This window comes from Miniopterus schreibersii, assembly GCF_964146895.1.
Source record: "Miniopterus schreibersii genome assembly, chromosome: 10".
Taxonomy (NCBI): Eukaryota; Metazoa; Chordata; class Mammalia; order Chiroptera; family Miniopteridae; genus Miniopterus; species Miniopterus schreibersii.
Window position 1 is genome coordinate 60,514,920 of NC_138110.1, and position 21,739 is coordinate 60,536,658.

Genomic DNA, 21,739 nt, shown 5'->3' on the forward strand with positions numbered 1-21,739 from the left:
CACCGCGTTTGTTTTTGGTGCCGTGTTTCTTGGCCGCTGTCAGCTCCTGCTCGATCTTCTTCTCCAGGAATTCTTGCTTTTTACTTAGCATCTCCTCGGTGTCCCGCAGCCGCTGGATGGCCTCCTGGGGGGTCGGGCCGCCCTTGCCAGCCTTACCCCCTCCCGCCCCAAACAGCTTCCCGAACACCGACATGGTTGCTGCTGGCCGCGCCGGCCTGCGCCGTCCCCTCCGGCTCGGCTCGGCTCGGCTCGGCTCCGGCGCCCGCTCCCGGCCCAGTAGCTCCCTGCAACCGTAGGCCTCTCCACCGCCTCCGCCCCGCAGCTGGGCCCGGCTGTGCCACCTCCCATAGGCCCCCACGCCCGGCCCGGCTGGCGTCAGGGCAACGCGCCACCTACTACAACTCCCGGTGGGCAACGCGCTGACTGTGCGGCAAATCTGATGGAGAAAGGCGCGCGGGATGCCGGGAGGCTATAGTCTTCCGGTTTGGGGCTGCCGGCGGTGCGTAGTTTTGGTCTTTCTAGGGTCAAAGGGCGAGGTGGCATGCTGGGAAATGTAGTGTCTTTCGGAACCCTCTCTGTAGGAGAAGGACAGAAAGAGAAATAATAGTATTTTTAAAAAAAGAATAATTAACATTATGCACATTCTGTGATCCAGGCATTATGAAAATTGCTTATATACATTATCACATTTAATTGTCACAAGCTTATGACAGATAATACTATTCCTATTTCGTAGGTGAGTAATCAAGACTGAGAAATTGCGTGATTAACCAATTTAACTTACTGGCCTTCTCTTTGCATTTGCTGTGCCCTCTCCCTGGAATGCCTTTCTACTTTTTATTCACCTAATAGGTTCTTCGAAACCTAGTAGAGGATAACAGCCTTGGGACTGGAGTTAGATTGCAGAGGTTCAAAACTCACTTTGAATACTTTATTGGGCAGGTTGCTTCCTCTATTCTGTGTACCTCTTTTGCGGAAACTGTAAACCAGCCACGATAACGGGACCACATTCAAGCTAGGGAATGTAAAGTGTTTACATAGCATAGCTCTAGCATAGTAGGTGCTCAAAAATGTGTATTCATTCCTGCATATTTTGGGTCATCATTGTGCACAAAAATTAAACCAGGAAGAGACCCAGAACCTTCAAAAGTAGCAGAAGTATTGAAGATCTACCCCCCTACACCCCGCATTACGCAGGCCCAGCTGGATGTGGGGCCACATTTCATTGTTTTCCCTTCTCAGTTGCTGTCAAGAATCACTTCACCATCCATTAGCAGGGAGGCTTCCAGTAATAGCCAATATTTCCCCAAGCCCACCATTCTAATTTGCTGCTTCCAATTGCCAATGAAGAAAAACATGACTTCTCAAAGGCATTTTTTATTCCTTCCTGAACCTCTTAAGTATGTGAAGTTTCTTGGGAACAGAGTTTCAACTAAATGATAGCTTAACTGAACTTTTTCTCTATTATTTCACATATGAGTCTTGTCTCCTCCCCAGACTTATGATCTATACGTGAATAAAAACACCTCTCAGATGTTGTTGTTCCTGTTGTAATCTACCATAATCCCAGCCTGCATATATAGGTAACCATTCTCAGAGAATGGGAGAATTTATTTCACCCAACATTCCAGGATGGAAGAAATTTTTCAAATTGAGAGTCATGCTGGAATTGTCAAGAATTCACAGCAGCATAAATTGTAAAATATAAGTCACACTTGTGTTTGTTTTGTAATTAAGACATTGCAATGTTTTTATCAAACTAAAAACTAGGAGGCTTCAATCAAGCCGCCTTATGGGTACAATGACCCCTCCACATCTAAGCAATTTGCTCTCTCCCCTCTTTTTTTTTTTTTTTTTTTTTTAATCCTCACCCAAGGATATGCTTAGAGAGAGAGGAAAGTGGGGAGGGGTGGAGAAAAACATCAACATGAGAGAGAAACATCAATCGGTTGCCTCCCCTACTCCCCCAACTGATGATCAAACCCAAAACCTAGGTATGTGCCCTGAAGGGGAATCAAATCCGCAACCTTTTGGTATATGGAACGACGCTCCAACTGAGCCACCCAGACAGGGCCCCCTCCCCTCTTATCTAAATCATGCTGCAAACAGGCATACAGGTAGCAAAACATTTGCTGGGCTTGTGCCATGACCCAAAGACTATATGAATAGGCAGAGCCTGTAGGCCTTATCACCATCAGTCTTATATTGCTGGAGGGTAAACTGAAGATAATAGTGGAGCCCCTTGTCATAACTTTGGGAACCCAGAAAAACATCTTGGCGATATGATAGCAGAACACTCAGATTTAATCCTAATTTCCAACCCCAATCAGTTGGTATGGGCCACTTGGATTGCTGGGTTGAGAAGAATTTTGAGGCTGTATCAGGACTCCTTGTAATAATATGCTGAAATAGATCTGTGATGTCTGCCTAGAGCCTGAGATTGGAAGGGGTGAAATTTGGGCAGGGTAGCTGCCATCTTGGCTGAGGATCCAGCTGCCTTAGTAGTGATTTACAGGATGAACTGGCTCCGTACTGGAGAGCCCTAGGTTTCCCTGGCTTTCATTTTCCTGGTCTCTTGGGCAAATGCACAGCTTTTCAAACTGTGACTGACTGGTATTAGCTCATTAAAAACTATGTGAAAAGAATGAACATTGCATGCAATGACTTGGATGACTCCCAGATATTATGCTAAGTGAAAGAAATCAAGACACAAAAGCTGTACAATTCCAGTTATACAAAATTCAAAACCAAGCAAGACAAATCTATGGTGGGTGATAGGAGTTGGATTAGTGGTCACCTGCAAGGGTGGTATAGCCCAGGTAGAATGACCCTTGTGAGGTCCTGGACAGGTTCTATATCATGATCCAGTGGTGTTCACATAGGTATATACAACTTTATCTGTTTTTATACTTGAGATCACTGCCCTTTATATACCTTATGTACTTTACTAAATACATGTTATATCACAATTTTAAAATTTTCTCTGTTAAGAGTGGCAAAAGAAACATGCAGGTTTTTTTGTTTGCAAAGTATCTTTGCATACAAAAATCCCATCTTATCTCCATCCCCCAAAACCCCATGAAATAAGCATTACTATGCCATCTCCATTTTACAGTTGAGGACCACAGAAGTAGGAATTGTGGAAGGTCACATGGCTAAAGACATCCAGCCATATGTTTGTAAACTTCTTTAAAAACATGTCAAGCCCGGCTAGCGTGGCTCAGCGGTTGAGCATCGACCTATGATCCAGGAGATCATGGTTCGATTCCCAATCAGGGTATATGCCAGAGTTGTAGGCTTGATCCCCAGTAGGGGGCATGCAGGAGGCAGCCGATCAATGCCTCTCTCATCATTGATGTTTCTATCTCTCTCTCTCCCCTTTCCTCTCTCTGAAATCAATAAAGATATATTAAAAAAAAAAAAAATCAAAAACATGTCAAGAGGACCCTGGCCAGTGTGGCTCAGTTGGTTGGGCATCATCCCTCCCGTGCACCGAAAGGTCGTAGGTTCCATTCCCTGTCAGGGCACGTAATCTGATTGATGTTTCTCTCTCTCTCTCTCCCTTCCTCTCATTCTAAAATCAGTTTTTAAAAAAACATTTTAAAAAGTCTTGCCTGCCCAGGTGTGGCTCAGCGGTTGAGCGTCAACCTAGGACCCAGGTAATTGGGGTTCTATTCCCAGTCAGGGCACATGCCCGGGTTGTGGACTAGGAGGCTGATAAATGACTCTCTCATCATTGATGTTTCTGTCTCTCTCTCTTCCTCTCCTTTCCTCTCTCTGAAATCAATAAAGATATATTAAAAAAAAAAAAAAAATGACCCTCTCATCATTGATGTTTCTCTCTCTCTCCCTCCTCTCCCTTTCTCTCTCTGAAATCAATAAAGACATATTTTAAAAAATAATAAAAAAATTAAAAAGTCTTTATTGAGCACTTCATGGTAAGCAAGACACTGAGCTTACCTCATTTAGCCTGCATGTTTTGCCTACATTAAGTGGGCATTATTATTGTCCCCGTTTTATACAGCAGGTACTAGAGAAACAGAGAAGTTAAACAGCTTGCCCAAGGTCACACTTGTAAGGGCAAACAGCTTGTAAAAGCAGAGCTGGGGTTCTTACTGTAAAGACAAACTGCTTAGCTGTGTGCAGTATTGCCTACATCCAAATGAACAAATGAATGTGAGACAGTATAGTAAGAAGCTAGGAAAATTCCTTGGCAAATAGAATGGGGAAACTGAGACAGGTAGCTGAACAAACTGGTCAAGCAACTTACAGCCAGATACAGGTCACCTCCCTCGAGTTAACATCTAGGCCTCAGTTGTATTTCAGCTCCGGGCCCAGAAAAGCAGCAAAACCAGGTGGGTGACATCTGGACCAGCTGCAATGGCCAATGACTGAGCCCCTGCTCTGGTGCTGACTAATTAGTATAGACCATGACCCTGAAAGGGCACACATGGAAAGCTAATAAATATTTTGCTGAAATCCTCTCCTGAGATCTCCCCTAAAATTCCCACCTGCAAGAGAGAGATAAAATCCTTAAAACAAAGGGCCTCAGAGTGCAACTGTCTCTCTGAGGAGCACCCCGGCACCATCCCCTCCCTTCTCTTCTTTCCCCACAGGCATGCATCTCCTAAGCTGTGAGGACCCCAAAAGACTTGCAACCAGGGGAGCAATGGCAGTGGCAGCTTACCCTGGGCTAACCACCTGAACCTGTCTCCAAGGCCCCCTTTTCTCTGAGTTCCTTGTGAGCTAAAGCAGCACAGCCTAGGCTCTCCTGTTGCTTCTTCCATGTTAAGCCCTTCCTTGTTTCACTGTCCCAGCTTTAATAAATGTACCCTCAAAGTCACCTGGACTTATATTGTGAAATCTTTCCTACACGAAGCCAAGAACCCACACACTACTGGCTCACCCTAGGCAGACCTGCTCAGAGCCAGGTCCCCTGTCCAGTAACAAATAGAGATACACACACACAAACCCATAAATAAATGAAGTGTGATGGGCCTGGGAGCAGGTATGACCTCCCTGAGGAATAGGGGTAGGAAGGACCTGGCAGAACCTGATAGGGGCGAGTGGGGAGTGGGAGATTTTGCACTGGAGGGGCCCCTGCACTTGAGCTAAGGGGGGGGTTACAGGGCCTACTCCATACCCATTTATCTGAGCATGCGCAGGCCATACAACAGGCAGTGTGCCCTAGAGGGCCAATGCTTCCTTCTCAGTGAGGCTTTCTATAACTTGCGAGGCTTTCTAATTCTATAACTTACCCCACCCCACATTCCCAAGACCTTTATTTTCCTCTATTTTCTCCTTTTCTACAATATTCATCCCTTTCTAACATATTATATAATTTGCTTATTTACTTTGTTGGTTATCTTCTGCTTCTTTCACAGGGGATCTCTACAGATCACTGTTTGGTTTATGAAGTACCATGAATGCCAGAACTATACTTAGTTTTCAGTAGGTGCTCAATGAATATTTGTCAAATGAATAAATGAATGGACTGAGGTAGAAGTGACCTGGGGGCAGCAGAGCTGGGTCTGGACTCATTCTTACCATGATGAGACCTTGGACAAGACCCTTTCCTTTTCTGGGTCTTATTCTAATTCTACACAGGGCTAAAGACCCTGAAGTTGGGTCTCTGCCTCCTGCCTCAGGGTTTTATGCCTGACCATACATCAGCAACCCTTGGAGAGTAGGGGGGTCACCCCCAACCCTGAGGTGGTATCTGCTAACCTCCCTGACCACCACCCTTCAGGTCCTTGAGAATCCATGAGGGTCACTTGCTGGCAGCATTGGGGTTTGGGAGCATCTGTAGTTGCCACCTCCACTCCTTCCCAGGGGAGTCAAAACTGGTCCAACCAGTTCTCCTGGGCCACACAGGATACCTGCTCTGTCAACTGAGACTTTCAAGCCACCTCCAGTCATTTGTCCCATATGGTTTCAGCTCCCTCTTAAAATGGAAGTGTCCTTTATAGCAGACATTAACTTCCAGAGCTTTGGGTCAGCGGTTTCTCAGCCTACATTCCAGATCTTACTGGGGAAAACTCACCCTTGGCCCCTGTGGGACAGGAGGAGGGGGATGGTAGAGAGGGCCTTGTTCTCTCAAAGTGCTGTTGTTTATTAATTCAACAAATATTGATCTAGCAATTCCTGGGCAGTTCTAGGCACTATATAATTATCAGTGAACAAAACAGACAAAAGACCTTGTCTTTATGGACCTTTTGTTTTTAATGAGGGAAACAGACAGTAAAGACATGTCTAATGTCAAGGATGCTGAATAAAAATAAAGCAGTGTAAGAAACTAGAGTGTGATGGGGGTGGGATGGGAGCTATTTTAGACAGATTGGCCAGGGAAGGCCTCTCAGAGGGAATGACTTTTGGACAAAGGTGAATGGAATGAGAGACAGCCATGTGAAAATCTAGGGGGCGGGAAACATTCTACACAGAAGGAACAGCAAGTGCAAAGGCCCTAAGGCAGGAACTAGCTTATATGATAGAGGAGCAGCAAGAGGGCAGGTGTGACTGGAGTGAGAGAAGAAAAGATGGTAGGAGACTAAGTTCGCATCATATAGTACCTTGACATCTACAGGGAAAACTGAATACTGTAATTCATCTGGGAGAGATCAAAAGCCACTAGACGGTTTTAAACAGGAAAGTGGCATAATCTGATTCAGGCTCTAGAAAGATCCCTCAGGCTGCTGTCAAGAGAATGGATTATGGCCCTGCCGGGCATGGTTTAGCTGTTGAGCATCAACCTAGGATCCAGGAGATCGAGGTTCAATTCCCTTCAGGGCACATGCCCGGGTTGCAGGCTCGATCCCCAGTCAGGGGCATGCAGGAGGCAGCCGATCAATGACAACTCTCTCATCGTTGATGTTTCAGCTCTCTCCCTCTCCCTTCCTCTCTCTGAAATATATAATATATTAATAAAAATATATTTAATTTAATATATTTAATTTAATATATTTTATTTAATAAAAATATATTAAAAAAAAAAAAAAAAAAGGAGAGAAAGAGAATGGATTATGGTGGGGGAAAGCAGGGAGACCAAAGAGAGGGCTGATACCGTCACCTATGCAAAAGAGGCTGGTAGCCTGGACATTATAGTGGTAGCCAAGGAGATGAACAGGGATTGGAACTTTGAAGAAGTGGTTCCAAATAAAACGCCAGCTCATCAGAGCAGGTGAGAGCTTTAGAGACCCTAAAACAAGGCAGGAACTTTGGAGTCCTATGTTTGAAGCCCAGCTTTACATATTCTGGCTGTGACTCCTTGGGAAGGTTGCTACACCTCTCTGAGCCTTGGTTTCTCCATCTATAAACTGAGAATGATGAGAGCTTTTTTCCAAGAGATGTTTTGAGGACTCAATGACAGGTAAGTAAGGCACAGAGCACAGGGCTTGGTGCTCAGTCAAGTTAGCCACAACTCAACTCCTCACATTTAGTGATAGAGAAACAGAGGCGAGTTAGGTTAGAGGCAGATAGAGGACTGGAAGGGGTAGGGAGAAAAGGAAGCAGGACTTATAGGGTTCCTAAAGTCATATACCCACAGAGTTCAGACAGTAAGATGGATGAGTAAATTGGTCCAGAATGAGAAGTCATGTGATCTTCTCTAGCCAGCTTGTTTTCTACTTTTTTTTTTGTTGTTAATCCTCACCTCAGAGTATTTTTTCCATTGCTTTTCAGAGAAAATGAGAGGGAGGGAAAGATGGGGAAGGAGGGGAGGAGGGAAGGAGAGAGAGAGAAACATTGATGTGAGAGAGACTCATCGCTGGTTGCCTCCTGCACTTGCCCCTATGGGGGGCAGGGTGCGAACCCGCAATTGAGGTACATGCCCTTGACCAGGAATCGAACCCAAGACTCTGTGGTGCGCAGGCCGATGCTCTACCCATTGAGCCAAACCAGCCAAGGCTGTTTTCCCACTTTTGAGAGACATGGGAAATTAGAAATATTTCTCTCTTCTTAGATAAATCAACATAAGTACAGTAAGTAGCAATTGACACTCAGCTGCAATGTCAGGGAGACACAGTGAAGAATAGCAACTATGGCTATATGGAATGCATGTGCCTACTGAAAGGGCCTGGCTAGCAGCTTCACCTGACTGCTACCTCACTGTGAGATACCCCAATTTTAATTTTAGAAGACAGAAATCCATATTTTTAGGTGAAATCTCCCAATTTTAATTAAATTTTCTAAGTGCTTCTGGATATGGGAACATAGTAAAATTTTATATGTTCATCTTGCTATTATTTCACTCTTTCTGATCCTTATACCATTTCTTTTTCTTGCCTTATTGCTTTGGCTAGGTCTCCAACATAATGTTGGTGTCATGAGAGAAGGCATCCTTGTCTTGTTCCTAACACAGAGGAAATGCATCTCACCTTTCACCATTGCAATAGGTTTTAAATTTCATTATTTTTAAATGTTGGTTCATTTTTTCAAACACTGTGAAAGCTAAACGAAGTTTCTCTGTAGGCTGGAATCAACCTATGGGCTGCAAATTTGTGATCTTTACTTTACCTGAATTCTCTCTCTGAACTGTGAAAACACTTCATTGGGTAGGTACTATTTATTCTCCCCATTTGACATATGAAGACAGGGAAGTTCAGAGAGATGAAGTGACTTGCCACAGTCACACAGCTGGGAAGGGGCAGAGCCAGGATTCAAACCCAGCTCTTCCTGATGCCAAAATATGTGGGACCCTGGATGCCCAGGACAATCATTTTACATTATACTCTGTCCAGTACCTTGGAGCTCTGTAAGGAACACTGGTGTCCTGAGTGATCCTTGACTAAGGGCTTCCCTTCTTGGGCCTCAGTATCCCTACCTGCTATGAGAACCCCAATATTGCCCCAGCTTTCTCCCCTGTGGTCCAACTCTGCATCTATTAAATATTAGACCTGATCTTGATATGTTCTGTGACTTGGCTCTGCCACTTACTGCTGTATGACTTAGAGTTGCTCAACCTCAATGTGCCTGTTGCCTCATCTCAGCTATAAAATGGGATTAAACATAGCACCTACCTCAAAGTGCTTATGACATGCTAAGTGCAGCATAGTGCCTAGTAAACATTAATTCTCATGATTCCGGTAAATATGCACACGTGTGTACACTGACAGAAAGAAGAAGAAATATAACTTAAATAGTTGTAGTAGGATGAAAATGTGGCTTTTAACATTTCCTTTAATGTTACAATTTTGAAAATGTTTAATGCCTGCCATGACTTGTCCATTATATAGAGAGTAAAGTCCAAAGTCCTTAACCCCACATCCAAGGATCTTCGATTCATTATCAACCCATATTTCAATAGAACAAAGTAGCTAACAGCACAAGGAGACAGGCCTCCTCAGCCTGAATATCAGCTCTGTGACTCACTAGCTCTGAGCTTGGGCAAGGAACTTTCCTCTCTGTGCCTCTGTTCCCTCATCTATAAAATAAGGAAAGTAATAATTCTCACCAAAGGGAGCTGAGTGATGTGAAACACGAGGCTTAGTACAGTGTCCATAATATGTCCATGTGGAAGCTTGAACATATTAGCGAGTATCATGATCTACTCACAGCCTCTAAATCTCTGGTCAGCCTGCTGGGTCACATTGCCTCACTTATAGAAGAAACCTTGCTTTCCCCCAACTATTCATTAAGACACTCTGTATTGCCCTGGCCGGTGTTGCTCATTGGTTAGAGAACTGGCCCACACGCCAAAGGGTCATGGGTTTGATTCCCAGTCAAGGGCATGTACCTGAGTTGCAGGTTCATTCCCTGGTCCCTGTCAGGGTGAGTGTGGGAGGAAATCATCGATGTCCTACCCTCCCCCCATGCCTTCCAATCTCTCTAAAAATCAATGGAAAAAATATCCTCAGGTGAGTATTGGCAAAACAAACAAAAAATACAGTCTGTATCAAGGCCCAGCTCACATCCTCCGAAGAGGCTTCCTGTCTCCACCAGTCCTTCTTGGCTTTTATGAAGCCTCGGTACACTTTCAGCTCTCACCCCCTCAGCAGTATACTGACTCATTTGTCCCTCCCATTGCATCCTACCTTTCCTGTGGATGTGAGGAAGTTGGGCTTCTTGCTCTGAGCCCCAGCCCTGGGCCCCAGCACAGACGTCTGAGGGATGTGCCAGCATTCAAGGAAACTCAGTTATCACACTGAGTCCCACAGTTCTGCCACATCCTCCTCTGTCCCCTCCTGAGCCTGTTTCTTCTCCTGTAACTGAGGCAATGTGGCCCAGTAGGGTGGTTGTGAAAATAAATTAGGAAACTCAGCCAAGGCCTCTTTTCTCTCTCCCAGCCTCCCAATGAGCCTGGTTTGCTTACCCCTGAACTAGCTGCAGATGGGGAAGGGGAAGCTGGATGCAGGGGCATTTATGGCCATCCAGAAGCTGCTCAAGATGGACCTCTGGCTCTAGTTAGAGTTTCTGATTCCAAAGGGTTTGGGGGCAAGCCCCAGGATCCTGCATTTTCAAAAGCGAGTAGAAACTCCTTCTTCTTGGTGTTTCCAAGGGCTATGTTCTAAAACGGCCATTTTGGGAGCACAAAACCTCTCCATGGCTAATTGGGCAGCAAAGCCCTATGTGAGGGGCCATGGACCCCTCAGTCCCCACACACTTTGGAGGGGAGAATGCTGCCATGTAGGGACAAAGAAGAAAACTGCCAAAGCTAGGGCCTGAGCCATGTGGACACACATTTTGATAAAAACATTTATTGGGCACTTTCCATAGTGGGCCAGATACTATGTGAACCCTTTGTATATTTTATCATACCAGATCCCCATGACAGCCCTATGAGGTAGTGTTGTCATAAGCCTCATTGTACAGATAAGGAACACAGGGCTCAGAGAGGTGAAGTGACTTACCCAAGGTCACACGGCAAGTGAGTGGCAGCGCTTGGATTTAAAGCCAGATCTGATTGACAGCTGCACTCTAACCACAGCACTGGAGGGCCTCCTAAATGCCTACATCACAGAGTCCTCTGAAGATGCTGTGAGGAATCATACGTAAAAAGGTATAGCAGATAAGGGCTCTGATCATGTCAGGCTGCCCAAAGAACAACCTGACTGTAGGCCACCCCCAAGGCAGCCCAGAGGGGGTGGGCAGGACCATCCTGTCTTCTCTATTAGGCATCCGAACCACAAGCCTGGACCAGCCAGACCCTGGGCCACTTAGGTTCAGCCATTTCTCTTGCCATCACCCCTGCCTGGAAGCCATAAGCAGCCCTGCCCCAGGTCCCAGAATGCTACAGGGCTTTCCAGAAGGATAGGGGACACAGCCGGGCAGTCACAGGCCAGGGTTTATAATTGACATTTCAAAAGGTTTTCCGCTGTCAGCTCACTTCCATTGGGAAGGATCTCCAGTTTGCCTCCAGAGGCTGTGGGCCCAAAGGTGGCCATCAGGCTGGGCCATGGGTCCATCACTCTGAGGCCTGGATATAGACAGGCACAGCAAGCATGGCACACGGGCCATCAGCCCCTGCCTGCAGTTCTGCCAGCGCCAGGTTGGGGCCCAGACCCTCGGCATGCCCAGGTACTACTAGCTCAGGTTCACTGCCCACTGTGCCACCCACTACAATGGACAGCACAGCATCCGGCTCTGAGAATGGTGGCTTGCCTGGGGCAGTCTCAGGCACTGGCCCAGTCCCTGTGTCCTTCAACTCCTCCAGGCCCAGTGGGTCAGGCAGGGGGGTCACCACCTTGTGCCCACCACTGCTGCCACTGCGGGGGGCTGCCCTCCTCCGGGGTGGCCGCCGGGCTTGCAGGTCCTTATCCTTTTGGGGGCCAAGGCGGCAACGGTGATCCTTGAGGTACTTGTGGCGAGAAAAGCCCTTGGCACATCCAGCACAGCGGAACTTGTAGTTGCCCGTGTGGGCACGCTGGTGCTCAGCGAGATGGGCCCGGCGGCTGAAGGACTTGCTGCACAGGGCGCACTTGTGGAGCTTCATGCCTGGTGGGGAGGGGAAGTCAGTGAGAGGCACCCAGACCCTTACCCTGCAATGGTGCCCCTGCGCTTGGAGTAAATCCCAGTCTCTCAGCTTGCCTACAAGCATCTGTGTGATCTGGGCCCTGCTGCCTCCAGTCTCATCTCCCACATTCTCCCAGCCACACGCTCTCCTCAAATGCATCAAGCTGGTTCCTGCTTCTGGGCCTTTGCACTTGCTGTTTCCCTCTGCCTGGAACAGTATATTCAGCCCCTAAACCTTGGCTAAATTTCCCAGCTCCATCATCTCTCTCCTCTCTGGTCTGCCTGCCTCACGCCAGCCCCCTAAGACCATTCCCTACAGGGCAGCTAGTGACATCTTCATAAAACACATAAAGGATCATGATATTCCCTGCTCTAAACCCTTTAATAATTCCCCAAGTTTCCCACAATGCCCCATGCAGTCTGACCACCCCTTCACCTCTCAGCACCACCCCTTCCCTCTCCACGCCTTGTTCTCTGAGCTTCAGGCTTCCCTCCTGCCTTTCCTTGTCTCAAATACGCCCAGTCCCTTCCTGGCCTCCAGGCTTTGCATTTGCAGCTCCCTCACCCTAAAAGCCATTTCCTAGCTCTTTTCATGTCACCTCCTCTCTTCATTCTCTGCCCCATCACCCTGTTTATCTCCGTCTTTGTACTCAGCATACTTTGCTGCTATATACTTATTTGTCTGCTGCTCATTTTTTATCTCAGCTACTAAATCTAAGCTTCCTCAGGAGGGCAGGGTGAGGTTCTGCCTGTCTGATTCCCCCATGGAACCCCCAGTGTCTCACACATGGTAGGTTCTCAATAGTCACTCATTGAATAAGTCACTGGTGCCTCCATGTACACATGAAGTCACTCCAGCCCACACTCAGCCTGAGCCCTAGCCCCTCAGCCTCCCTGGCTTAGAGAGGACAGTGACTTGCCTGAGGCAAGTGGCAGTGCCAAAACTCAAACCCAGACCTTCTGTCTCCAAGTCCCTGATCTACTTTCACAGTTTGCAAATTTTCTTTAGCCCCTAAATTCTTTCTATAAACCAATGGCTCTTAACCAGAGGTGATTTTACACCCCCCCTCCCCCCCAGGAGACTCTTGGCTTGTCCCCTGGAGACACATCTGGTTGCGATAAATATGGAGGGGATGCCACAGACATCTAGCAGGTAGAGGCCAGGGATGCTACTAACCACCCTGCAGTACACAGTGCAGCCCCCTATGACAACAAATTATCTGGCCCAAAAAATCAATAGTGCCAAGGTTGAGAAACCCTATTCTAGACTAAAGAGTATGTGAAAAGCCAGCCAACCTGCTCTGGGGAAGCTCTGTGAAGCCCCAGGAAACTGAGAAGTGGTGTGGAGACCCCTGATCCACAGCCCAGCTGCCCTGCTCTGCCGAGGGGACCAAAGAACCTCCCTGGCCTTATCTTGGGCTCAGTCAGAATCTGATCTCACTCCACACCTGATCCACACTTCTATCACACTGGGAACCTCTCTGACTTACAGTTATTTCCTCTCAGATTGGCTCCTCCCTCAGCCCGGGGGACTGTGTCTAACTCACCCCTGGGCACCCTGAGGACCCTAACACAGGCCAGGCTCATGGCTCATATGAGCCAATGTCTGTTGGCTGGAATGTATCAGACAGGAATAACAAGCCTCATGGGAGGTGTCTGGGGAGCCTGCCCCAGGGGTCTTAAGCTGAATCATACCCTCCTGGCAGGTCCAAAAGCCACTTACCAGAGTGGGAGAGGATATGAGCCTTCAGCTTATCTGGCCGGTTGAACTCCTTACTGCAGCCTGTGTGTGTCCTAAAACCCAAAGCCACTGGTCAGAGGGTGCTCACCAAGTTCAGGACCCTCTTGCTGGTCCCTCTGTTAGCCCTCAGCATGAGGACACTCTTCTCCATCCTAATGGCTGGGCAAAGAAGCAGGGTGGGGAGTGAAACAGGCAGGTGGGGCCCAGGACGGGATAAAAGGAAGGAGGGCCTTCAGTCCTCAGACCTGACATCTTTCTGTCCCACCACTGGGTAAACCTGTGCCCCCTCCATGCCAGTCTCTACTCACGAGAAGGGGCATTTGTATTTCTTGAATGGCTCATGGATCAACATGTGTCTCTTCAATTTGTCCTTTCGGTTGAATGCGGAATCACACACTGAGCATTTGTAGGGCTTCTCACCTGCAGGGAGACGCAGACACGGGATGGGGACACCAGGAGATGGAGTCTGAACATGGGGAATGGGGGGGGGGGGGTCCCCCACTAGAGGGCAGCAGCTCCTCAAGGGAGGTGGCCTGGGAGAAAATAGCCAGTCCCATTCCTCATGACTTTGTTTTGCCCAGAAGAGGGAGCCATTTTAGATAGGGTGGTCAGGAAAGGCCTCTCTGATGGGTGAGGCCTGGGCCATGTGGAAATCTCGGAGTGAGGGTCCCAGAAAGGAGGAGAGGAGGGGCACTTAGGTTGTTTGAAGAACAACAGGGATGACAGCGTGGCTGGAGCTGAGTAGGGGGATAGACAGTGAGGCAGGAGATGAGGTCAGCAAGGCTTCCTGGCCCAGCAGGGAGGGCCTAGAAGGCCAAGGAAGGACTTCGGCTTTTACCCTGAGCCAGGTGAGAAGCCACCAGAGGGGCTGAGCAGAGAAGCGACAGGATCTGACTGAAGAGTTTCTCTGGTTGCATGGAGGGGATGAGGGAGGAGAAAGGAAGGAGGTTGGTAGAAGGAATGGGAAGACATCAAGTACAGGCACAGAATTGGAGCACAGAATTGGCAGCCCTTGCCAATGGACTGGCTGTGGGGTATAAGAAGGGAAGAGTCCAGAATGAGACTAAGTGACAGGGTGGTCATGGCATTTACTGAAATGAGGTACACTGTAGGGGAGGGAGGGAATTACACCTTATCCAATTGGATCCTTGCAACAACAAACCATGAGGAGAGTACTACCATTATTCCATTTTACAGATGAGAAAACTGAAGTTCATGGTCTATACCTAGTGGCTGAGGGAGCTAAGATTCTAGCCCAGCAGTGTGATCCGGAGTCCACCTTAGTAGTCCCAGATAGTCCAGCTGTAGAACCAAAGGGGGGCGGGGGAGGCAGGGAGGAGACAGCTCTCACCTGATAGCTCACAACCTGCCCTTAGGAAAAGGCTATTACTGGGTTGTTTTAATTTCCTGCCATTATTTCCTCTCTATCCTCCCTCTGGAATGAATAAATTACTTTTGAAAAATGCCACCCCCGCACACAGTGATTAAGAAAATTCTGGTCCTTAAAATGGAATGTTCTGTAGTTATTAAAAAGATTAAGTTCCACCTATGTTTCTTGATCTGGAAAGATCTCCTGGACATATTGCTAAGAGGAAAAGAAAGCTACAAAATAGTTTAATAGTTTAATATAGTCCCATTTTTGTTAGAAAAAAATACAATCCCCACACTCCAAAAAAGTCCAAGCCATATGTGTTTGCATAATATACAGAATATGCACGAAGAACAGTGGGGGAGGGTACACACCAAACTGTCTGTAGCAATTAGGATTTGAAGGGGGACTTTAACATTTGATTTTATGTATTTCTACACTGCTTCCATTTTTTTTACAATAAGCAAGTATTACTTTTGAATAATAATTTTTTAAATCCTCACGTGAGGATGTTTTCATTGATTTTAGAGAGAAAGGAAAGGAGGGAGAGAGAAACATCTATGTGAGAGAGACATCAATCGGTTGCCTCCCATGTGCACCCCCACCAGGGATGGAACCCACAACCTGGGTATGTCCCTGACAGGGAATCGAACCCACGATTTTTCAGTGTATGGGATGACATTCTGACCAACTGAGCCACCTATCAAAATTACTAATGCATAGCCCGGCCAGTGTGGCTCAGTGGTTGAGCATGGACCTAGGAACCAAGAGGTCACGGTTTGATTCCTGATCAGGGCACATGCCTGGGTTGTGGGTTCGATCCCCAGTAGGGGGCATGCAGGAGGCAGACCATCCATGTATCTCTCTCGTCAATGTTTCTCTCGCGCGCTTCCTTTCTCTTTAAAAATCAATAAAAACATTAAAAAACAATTACTAATGCATATACCTACCCTGTTTCTTCTTTTATTATGAAACATACCGAACATAAAATTTACCATTTTAGCTTTCTTTAAGTGTACAGTTCAGTGGCATCCACACTGTTGTGCAATCATCGCCATCATCCATCTCCTAAACATTTTCAGGAGCTTACCAAGGGACCCACGCAGCATAGCGTGTACAAATTAACAGCCTACAAATAATTTTAAGTGTCCATCCACAGGAAACTGGTTAAATAAAAGATGGTAAATGCAGAGAAATACTACAAAGCTGAGAAAAAGGTGCTATTAAGGAACATCTTCAAGGTATATTGATAAGTGAAGAAAAAAGGTGCCTAATAGAATTATAGCATGTGCTCATTTGTGTAAAGGTAAGCAAGTGTCTTATAGAGATGTAAAATTAAACTAGAATGATGCAGGCTATGCCACTAACAGCTATTGTCTTTGCGGAGCATGTTGCCTTTGGTAGGAGTATTTTTTAAACTGTAAACTGGGAGTCACAAGCTGTTGGTGTTCTGTTTTCAACTAAAACTGAACAGAATAGAACAGAAAATATTGCTTTGTGAAACTTTTGTTTCAATATATTTTATGTATATAGATGTGTTTCATGAGTTGCAACACAAAATGTATTTTTTAGCATAGGTTAGAGAAGAAAAAACCTGAGAAGCATTTGGGTTGTCCCTTTGAGGCGAGAGGGGCTTCATTTTCACTCCGTATGCTTTTGTATTGTCAGAGTTTCTTCTAAGGTTTTCTCAAGTTTTTGGTCCTCTTCGAAAAAAAGAACCAGACTTTTTCAATTAATAAAAATTTTAAAGATAAAAAAAGCCAATGTGTCTCTACTGGGGAACCAAGGAGAGGGGGTTTTGTCCAGGTCTGGGTGCTGATTTTGTGGTGAAAAAAAGCACCCTACCCCCAGGGGCCCACAATGGTCTGAGGGGCTGACTCTCAAGGGGCGAAGCCAAAGGACCCCACCAGCTTCCTGGGGCTGCTCTCTGCTCTACTGTTGGTGGGTAGGCGGGTGGGGGCCAAGGAGGAGATGGGGGGAAGGGGGCCGGAGGGCGAAGGGGGAGAGGGTAAAGGGAGATGGCAGGAAAGCCAGGCAGGGACGGGAAGGAAAACGGAGAGGGGCTGGGGCTGGGGGAGTGAAGTAGGCGGGAGTGGGTGGGAGCCGGGGACCCACCTGAGTGGATGTGAGCATGCAGTTTGAGGTAGTGCTCCCGCCGGAAGAACTTCTTGCACACCTGGCACTTGAACCTGCCCCCGCTGCCATGTGTGGGCAGGTGACGCCGCAGGTAGCGTTCGCAAGGAAACACCTGGCAGAAGAAAGGAGTCAGTTTCAGGTCTGACTCACCAGCCCTTGCCACCTCCTGAGCTCAAAGGACCTCACATTTCCAGGCTTTCCTTATGGAAACAACTGCTTTTCTGCTCACAGTGTCAGGCACAGCCCTTAGAGCATCATGGCTCCCACTACTCACCCATAAGCCCAATCAAAACATGCCTGCTCTGAGCTTCTGCCCAGGCTGTTTTTTTCCTACCCAGGGACCCTTTCTCTCTTAGCCTAACAAACTCCTTCGCATCCTTCAAGACCCAACTCAGGTGTCACTGCTTCTGTGAAACCCTCTCTGACTCCACATTGCCACACCAGGCAAAGCAAATTCCACCTTTGAATATACACCTACATTTTTTAAGTCTGCATTTAGCCCACTGAATTACATCCCTTTGCTTCCATGGGATCTCCAAGACGACAGAAAGGGGCTTTCATTCCCCAGCACAAGGCCTGAGTCAAATGACTGACAAGTAAAAGAATAAATGGGAAAAAAATGAACAAATAACTAAAGAAATGAATGGAAAGGTAATAAAAAGCCAGAAAACACAGAAGCCAAAATCTCCTTCCTCCCAGATATAGGATAGGCATTCACCCATTTTTTTCATTCTCTTGATATAGAAAAGTGGCCAAGGGCACAGACCCAACTGCCCCACTACTTATTAGCCCTATCATTTCCTAGTTGGGTGACCTTTCTATGCCTTGGTTTCCCCATCTATAAAATGGAAGAGTAATAATATGCCTACCTCCTAGGGTTAAATTAATCAATTCAGATAAAATGCTCAGAACAGCACCTGGCACATGGTTCTTGCTCAGTTCATCTTTTATTTGAACCACAAATTCCAAAGCTCAAAATTAGACTATATAATTAGAAACATCTACAATGGGGCTGAAGTGAAACCAGGGCTGTCCTGGAAAATCTGCCATGTAAGGTTGTAAGAAAATGAGCAGAACCAAGAAATAAGTTAAACACACCAGGGGATACAATCAGCAAAATCCAGATTTCAGGAAACGCCACAGTACCAATGGCCCAGTTTCTTCAACAAATAAATTAAAAGAGGAACAAAAGGACCAATGGTGTGGGAAACCTATATGTTAAAAGAAACTTCTATCATATCAATCAACTGCAATATATAGACTTGATTCAAACAAACAAACTTTACAAACATTATGATGTTATTGAGACAACTGGAAAATGGAACACAGCCTGGATATTTGATACTAAGGGATAGGCTTCAGTGAGGCTTTCCCGATTTGCTAAAAAGAACCAATGACAACAAGGATAATAACACATCAGGAAACTGGTGGCTGCCTGGGCCTGGGTCTAGGACAGGCCTCATCCCATGTCAGTCTGGCACGGCCTGGCCTGGCCCAGCCGAGCAACAGCCCCAGATGGCCATCTGTGGTGTCTGCTGGGTAAGAGAGGCCAGGCAGAGCTCTCCCTCTTCAGAGATACAATGTCATCTGTGGAAACAACCCCAAGCTTTGCCTGCATGAGGTTAGGAGGGGAGCAGGGGAGAAGGAAACAGTGAGGTTTTCACTCTACTGCCTGTCGCCCCCGATTGCCCGATTGTTGCAGGGGTACCCACCTTTTGGCAGTGCGGGCAGGGGAAGTTGTGAGTGGCGGTCTGTAGGTGGTGCTCCAGGGCCTCAGGGGTAGAGTATTTGTTGACACATTTGGCACATCTAAATGGGAAGGAGCATGAGAAGTGAGAGAGTAGTGTGTGGGGGCTGGACTCACCCAGCAGGCCCAGAAACCAGCCCCTCCCCTCCCCCAGGGCCAACATTAGGAGGTAACAATTCATTTTCAGATTGGTCTACTCTTCTCACTGGCCACTGCCTCCATCCTAATCCAAGCTGCCATTCTCTCCCTGGGACATGTGCAGTAGCCTCCTCACTGGCCTCCCTGCCCTACCCCACCCTCTCTAAGGTCCATTACCCACAGGGGAGCCAGCAGTGCCTTTAAAAATCAAAATCAGACCGTGTCACACCCTTGCTTAAAAGTCCTCACCTTGGTCTCAAGGCCCTACTGACCTAATCCACTTCTACCTCTCAGACTTCATCTTTCTCCACCGCCCAGCTCACTCATTCTGCTCCAGCCACCCTGGCCTCCTTAATGTACCTCAAACACATCAAGCCTGACCCCACTTGAGGGCCTTTGTACTTGCTATTTCTATGATCTGGAACACTTCCCCAAGTCTTCCCCTGGGTAGCACCTTCTCATCCTTCATGTCTCAAATGTCACCTCCTCAGGGAGGCCCTCCCTGACCATCCTATCTCAGTTGCCCCCCTCTGTCAGCCTCCCACCTCTTCCTATTATGTCACCCAGGTTTATTTTCCCCCCAGCACTTATTATTTGGAATTATTTTACCTGTTTGTTTACTCAGTTATTATCTGTCTCCTCCACCAGCAAATGCGCTCTGGAAACAGGGACCATATCTGTCCTTTTCACAAACTGCTCTGAACAACAGTTATAGGAAAGTCAGACAGACAAGGATCCAGGCCTGGTTCTTCCCCATCTCTGACCCTCAGTTTCCTCATCCATAAAATGGGCTGAGAATCTCAAATGGACCTGCCTGTCGTTCATTCTTAAGATTGTCATGAGAGTTAAAGGACACAACTGTGCTAAACAGTTCATAAGCCGCAAAGCACTACAGACACAGTCTTTATCGTAAACAGTCTTTATATCACTGTGGCTAACACGCTTTCCAAATAGCAGTTTCAGGCCACAAACCTACAGAAAACCCCATTGTCTCCCTACCGTGAAAACACTTGCCAGCAAATAAACCCGTTTATGATGCAGTACCAGTGAGGAATGCTACGGGTAAGCAGGCGATTCATGCCCAAAACGAAAGCATGGGTCCTGCCATCTGTATCCCAGGGCCACCATGAGAAGCCAGCAGGCAGGCTGCACCCATGGAGGGCCCAGGGGACCCCCTCAGACCACACACTAAAAGCAAGCTAAGTGCTTCCGAAGGAAGAAAGAGGAGGTGGGGAGGGAGGGGAGCTACCAGGAGGGCAGGGACCTCACAAGCGGGAGGAAGGGAGAGGACAAAGATCGCACAGGTTTCAGCAGTGAGGATGCAGGCTTGTGCGCGAAGCAGTTCAGCAACAGCCACTAAAACCAAAACTCCCTGCCAGAAATGCCACCCTAACCGTTATCCAAGGCAGCGTCCCCCGCAAAGAAATAAACCAAGTTCGCGTACCTCGGGACATAATGCACTGAGCAGGACACAGTCACCTGGTGACATTCCTGCTGAAGTGCCAATCCTGGATCTAGACAAATCCAAACCCAGCACATTCTTCAAAATAACTGGCCCATACTCTGAAAATATCAAGGTCATGAAAGCCAAAGACAGACTGAAGAAGACCTGTTTCAGCTTCAAGGAGAGTAAAGAGACATGACAACTGCCCTGGCCAGGTAGCTCTCAGTTGGTTAGAGCGTCATCCCAATGTGCCAAGGTTGTGGGTTTGATCCCTGGTCAGGGCACATACAAGAATCAAGCAATGAGTGCAGAGATGAGTGGAACAGCCTGTCCTGCGTGGCTCAGTGGTTGAGCATCGACCTATGAACCAGGAGATCTCAGTTCGATACCCAGTTGGGGCACATGCCTGGGTTGCAGGCTCAATCCCCCGTAGGGGGAGTGAAGGAGGCAGCCGATCAATGACTCATCATTGATGTTTCTCTCTTTCCCTCTCCCTTCCTCTCTCTGAAATCAATAAAAACGTATTTTAGAAAAAAAATAAGTGGAACAACAAATCGATGTTTCTCTCTCTCTCCTCCTTCCTTTCTCTCTCTAAAATCAATCAATAGAAAATTATTTTTAAAAAGAGAGAGAAAGACATAACTGAATGAAATATGTGATCCTGAATTGGATCCTGAGCCAGAAAAAAAATTTTTTTTCTTTGTCTATGAAGGATGTTATTGGAACAATTGGAAATTTTTTACTATGGTCTATAGATCAGGTAACAGAAGCGTATTGATTTGACTTCCTGATTTTGATAACTACACCATGCCTACGTAAGAGGTTATCTGTGTTTTTAGAAAATACACATGAAAGAGAAAGGGTAAAGGAGCATCATGTTGGCCAACTGTTCTCAAATGGCTCAGAATAGGATAAAGCAAATGTCAAACATTAAAATCTAGGAAGTCTGGGTGAAGACCATCTGTGGGAATTCTTTGTAATAATCTTGTAACTTCTCTGGAAGTCTGAAATTATGTCAAAATAAGTTGAAAAATAACACTTCCTGAAAGCAATTGTGTGTAGGATGGGGAAGTGGGTCAGGGTGGACAGGGAATTCCTTTTCACTCTACGCTTTTTTGTAGTTTTTAAATACTGCATTATATGCATATAACAATTTTTTTTGTAGTAGGTAATTAATCTTTTAAAAACCCGCTCTTTGACCTGCAAAATTGCTATCAG

At 46.8% G+C, this 21,739-nt stretch overlaps 2 protein-coding genes across 3 annotated transcripts in view; both read right to left on the reverse strand.

Moving 5' to 3' along the window:
* CHMP4B (charged multivesicular body protein 4B) overlaps positions 1 to 362 on the reverse strand; it is a 36,298-nt gene extending 35,936 nt beyond the window's left edge. Inside the window, exon 1 of the mRNA XM_081150034.1 lies at positions 4 to 362. Within this exon, the coding sequence (XP_081006160.1) occupies positions 4 to 193 (190 nt within the window). The 5' untranslated portion in view covers positions 194 to 362. The remainder of the gene's footprint in view (positions 1 to 3) is intronic.
* A 7,283-nt stretch (positions 363 to 7,645) lies between these two features.
* ZNF341 (zinc finger protein 341) overlaps positions 7,646 to 21,739 on the reverse strand; it is a gene marked incomplete at its 5' end in the record, with an annotated part of 39,225 nt that continues 25,131 nt past the window's right edge. For both annotated transcript variants that reach the window (XM_081149549.1, XM_081149548.1), the window contains 5 exons: positions 7,646 to 11,928; positions 13,670 to 13,740; positions 13,996 to 14,107; positions 17,172 to 17,304; positions 18,905 to 19,001. In XM_081149549.1, coding sequence (XP_081005675.1) covers positions 11,399 to 11,928; positions 13,670 to 13,740; positions 13,996 to 14,107; positions 17,172 to 17,304; positions 18,905 to 19,001 — 943 coding nt within the window. In that variant the 3' untranslated portion in view covers positions 7,646 to 11,398. The remainder of the gene's footprint in view (positions 11,929 to 13,669; positions 13,741 to 13,995; positions 14,108 to 17,171; positions 17,305 to 18,904; positions 19,002 to 21,739) is intronic.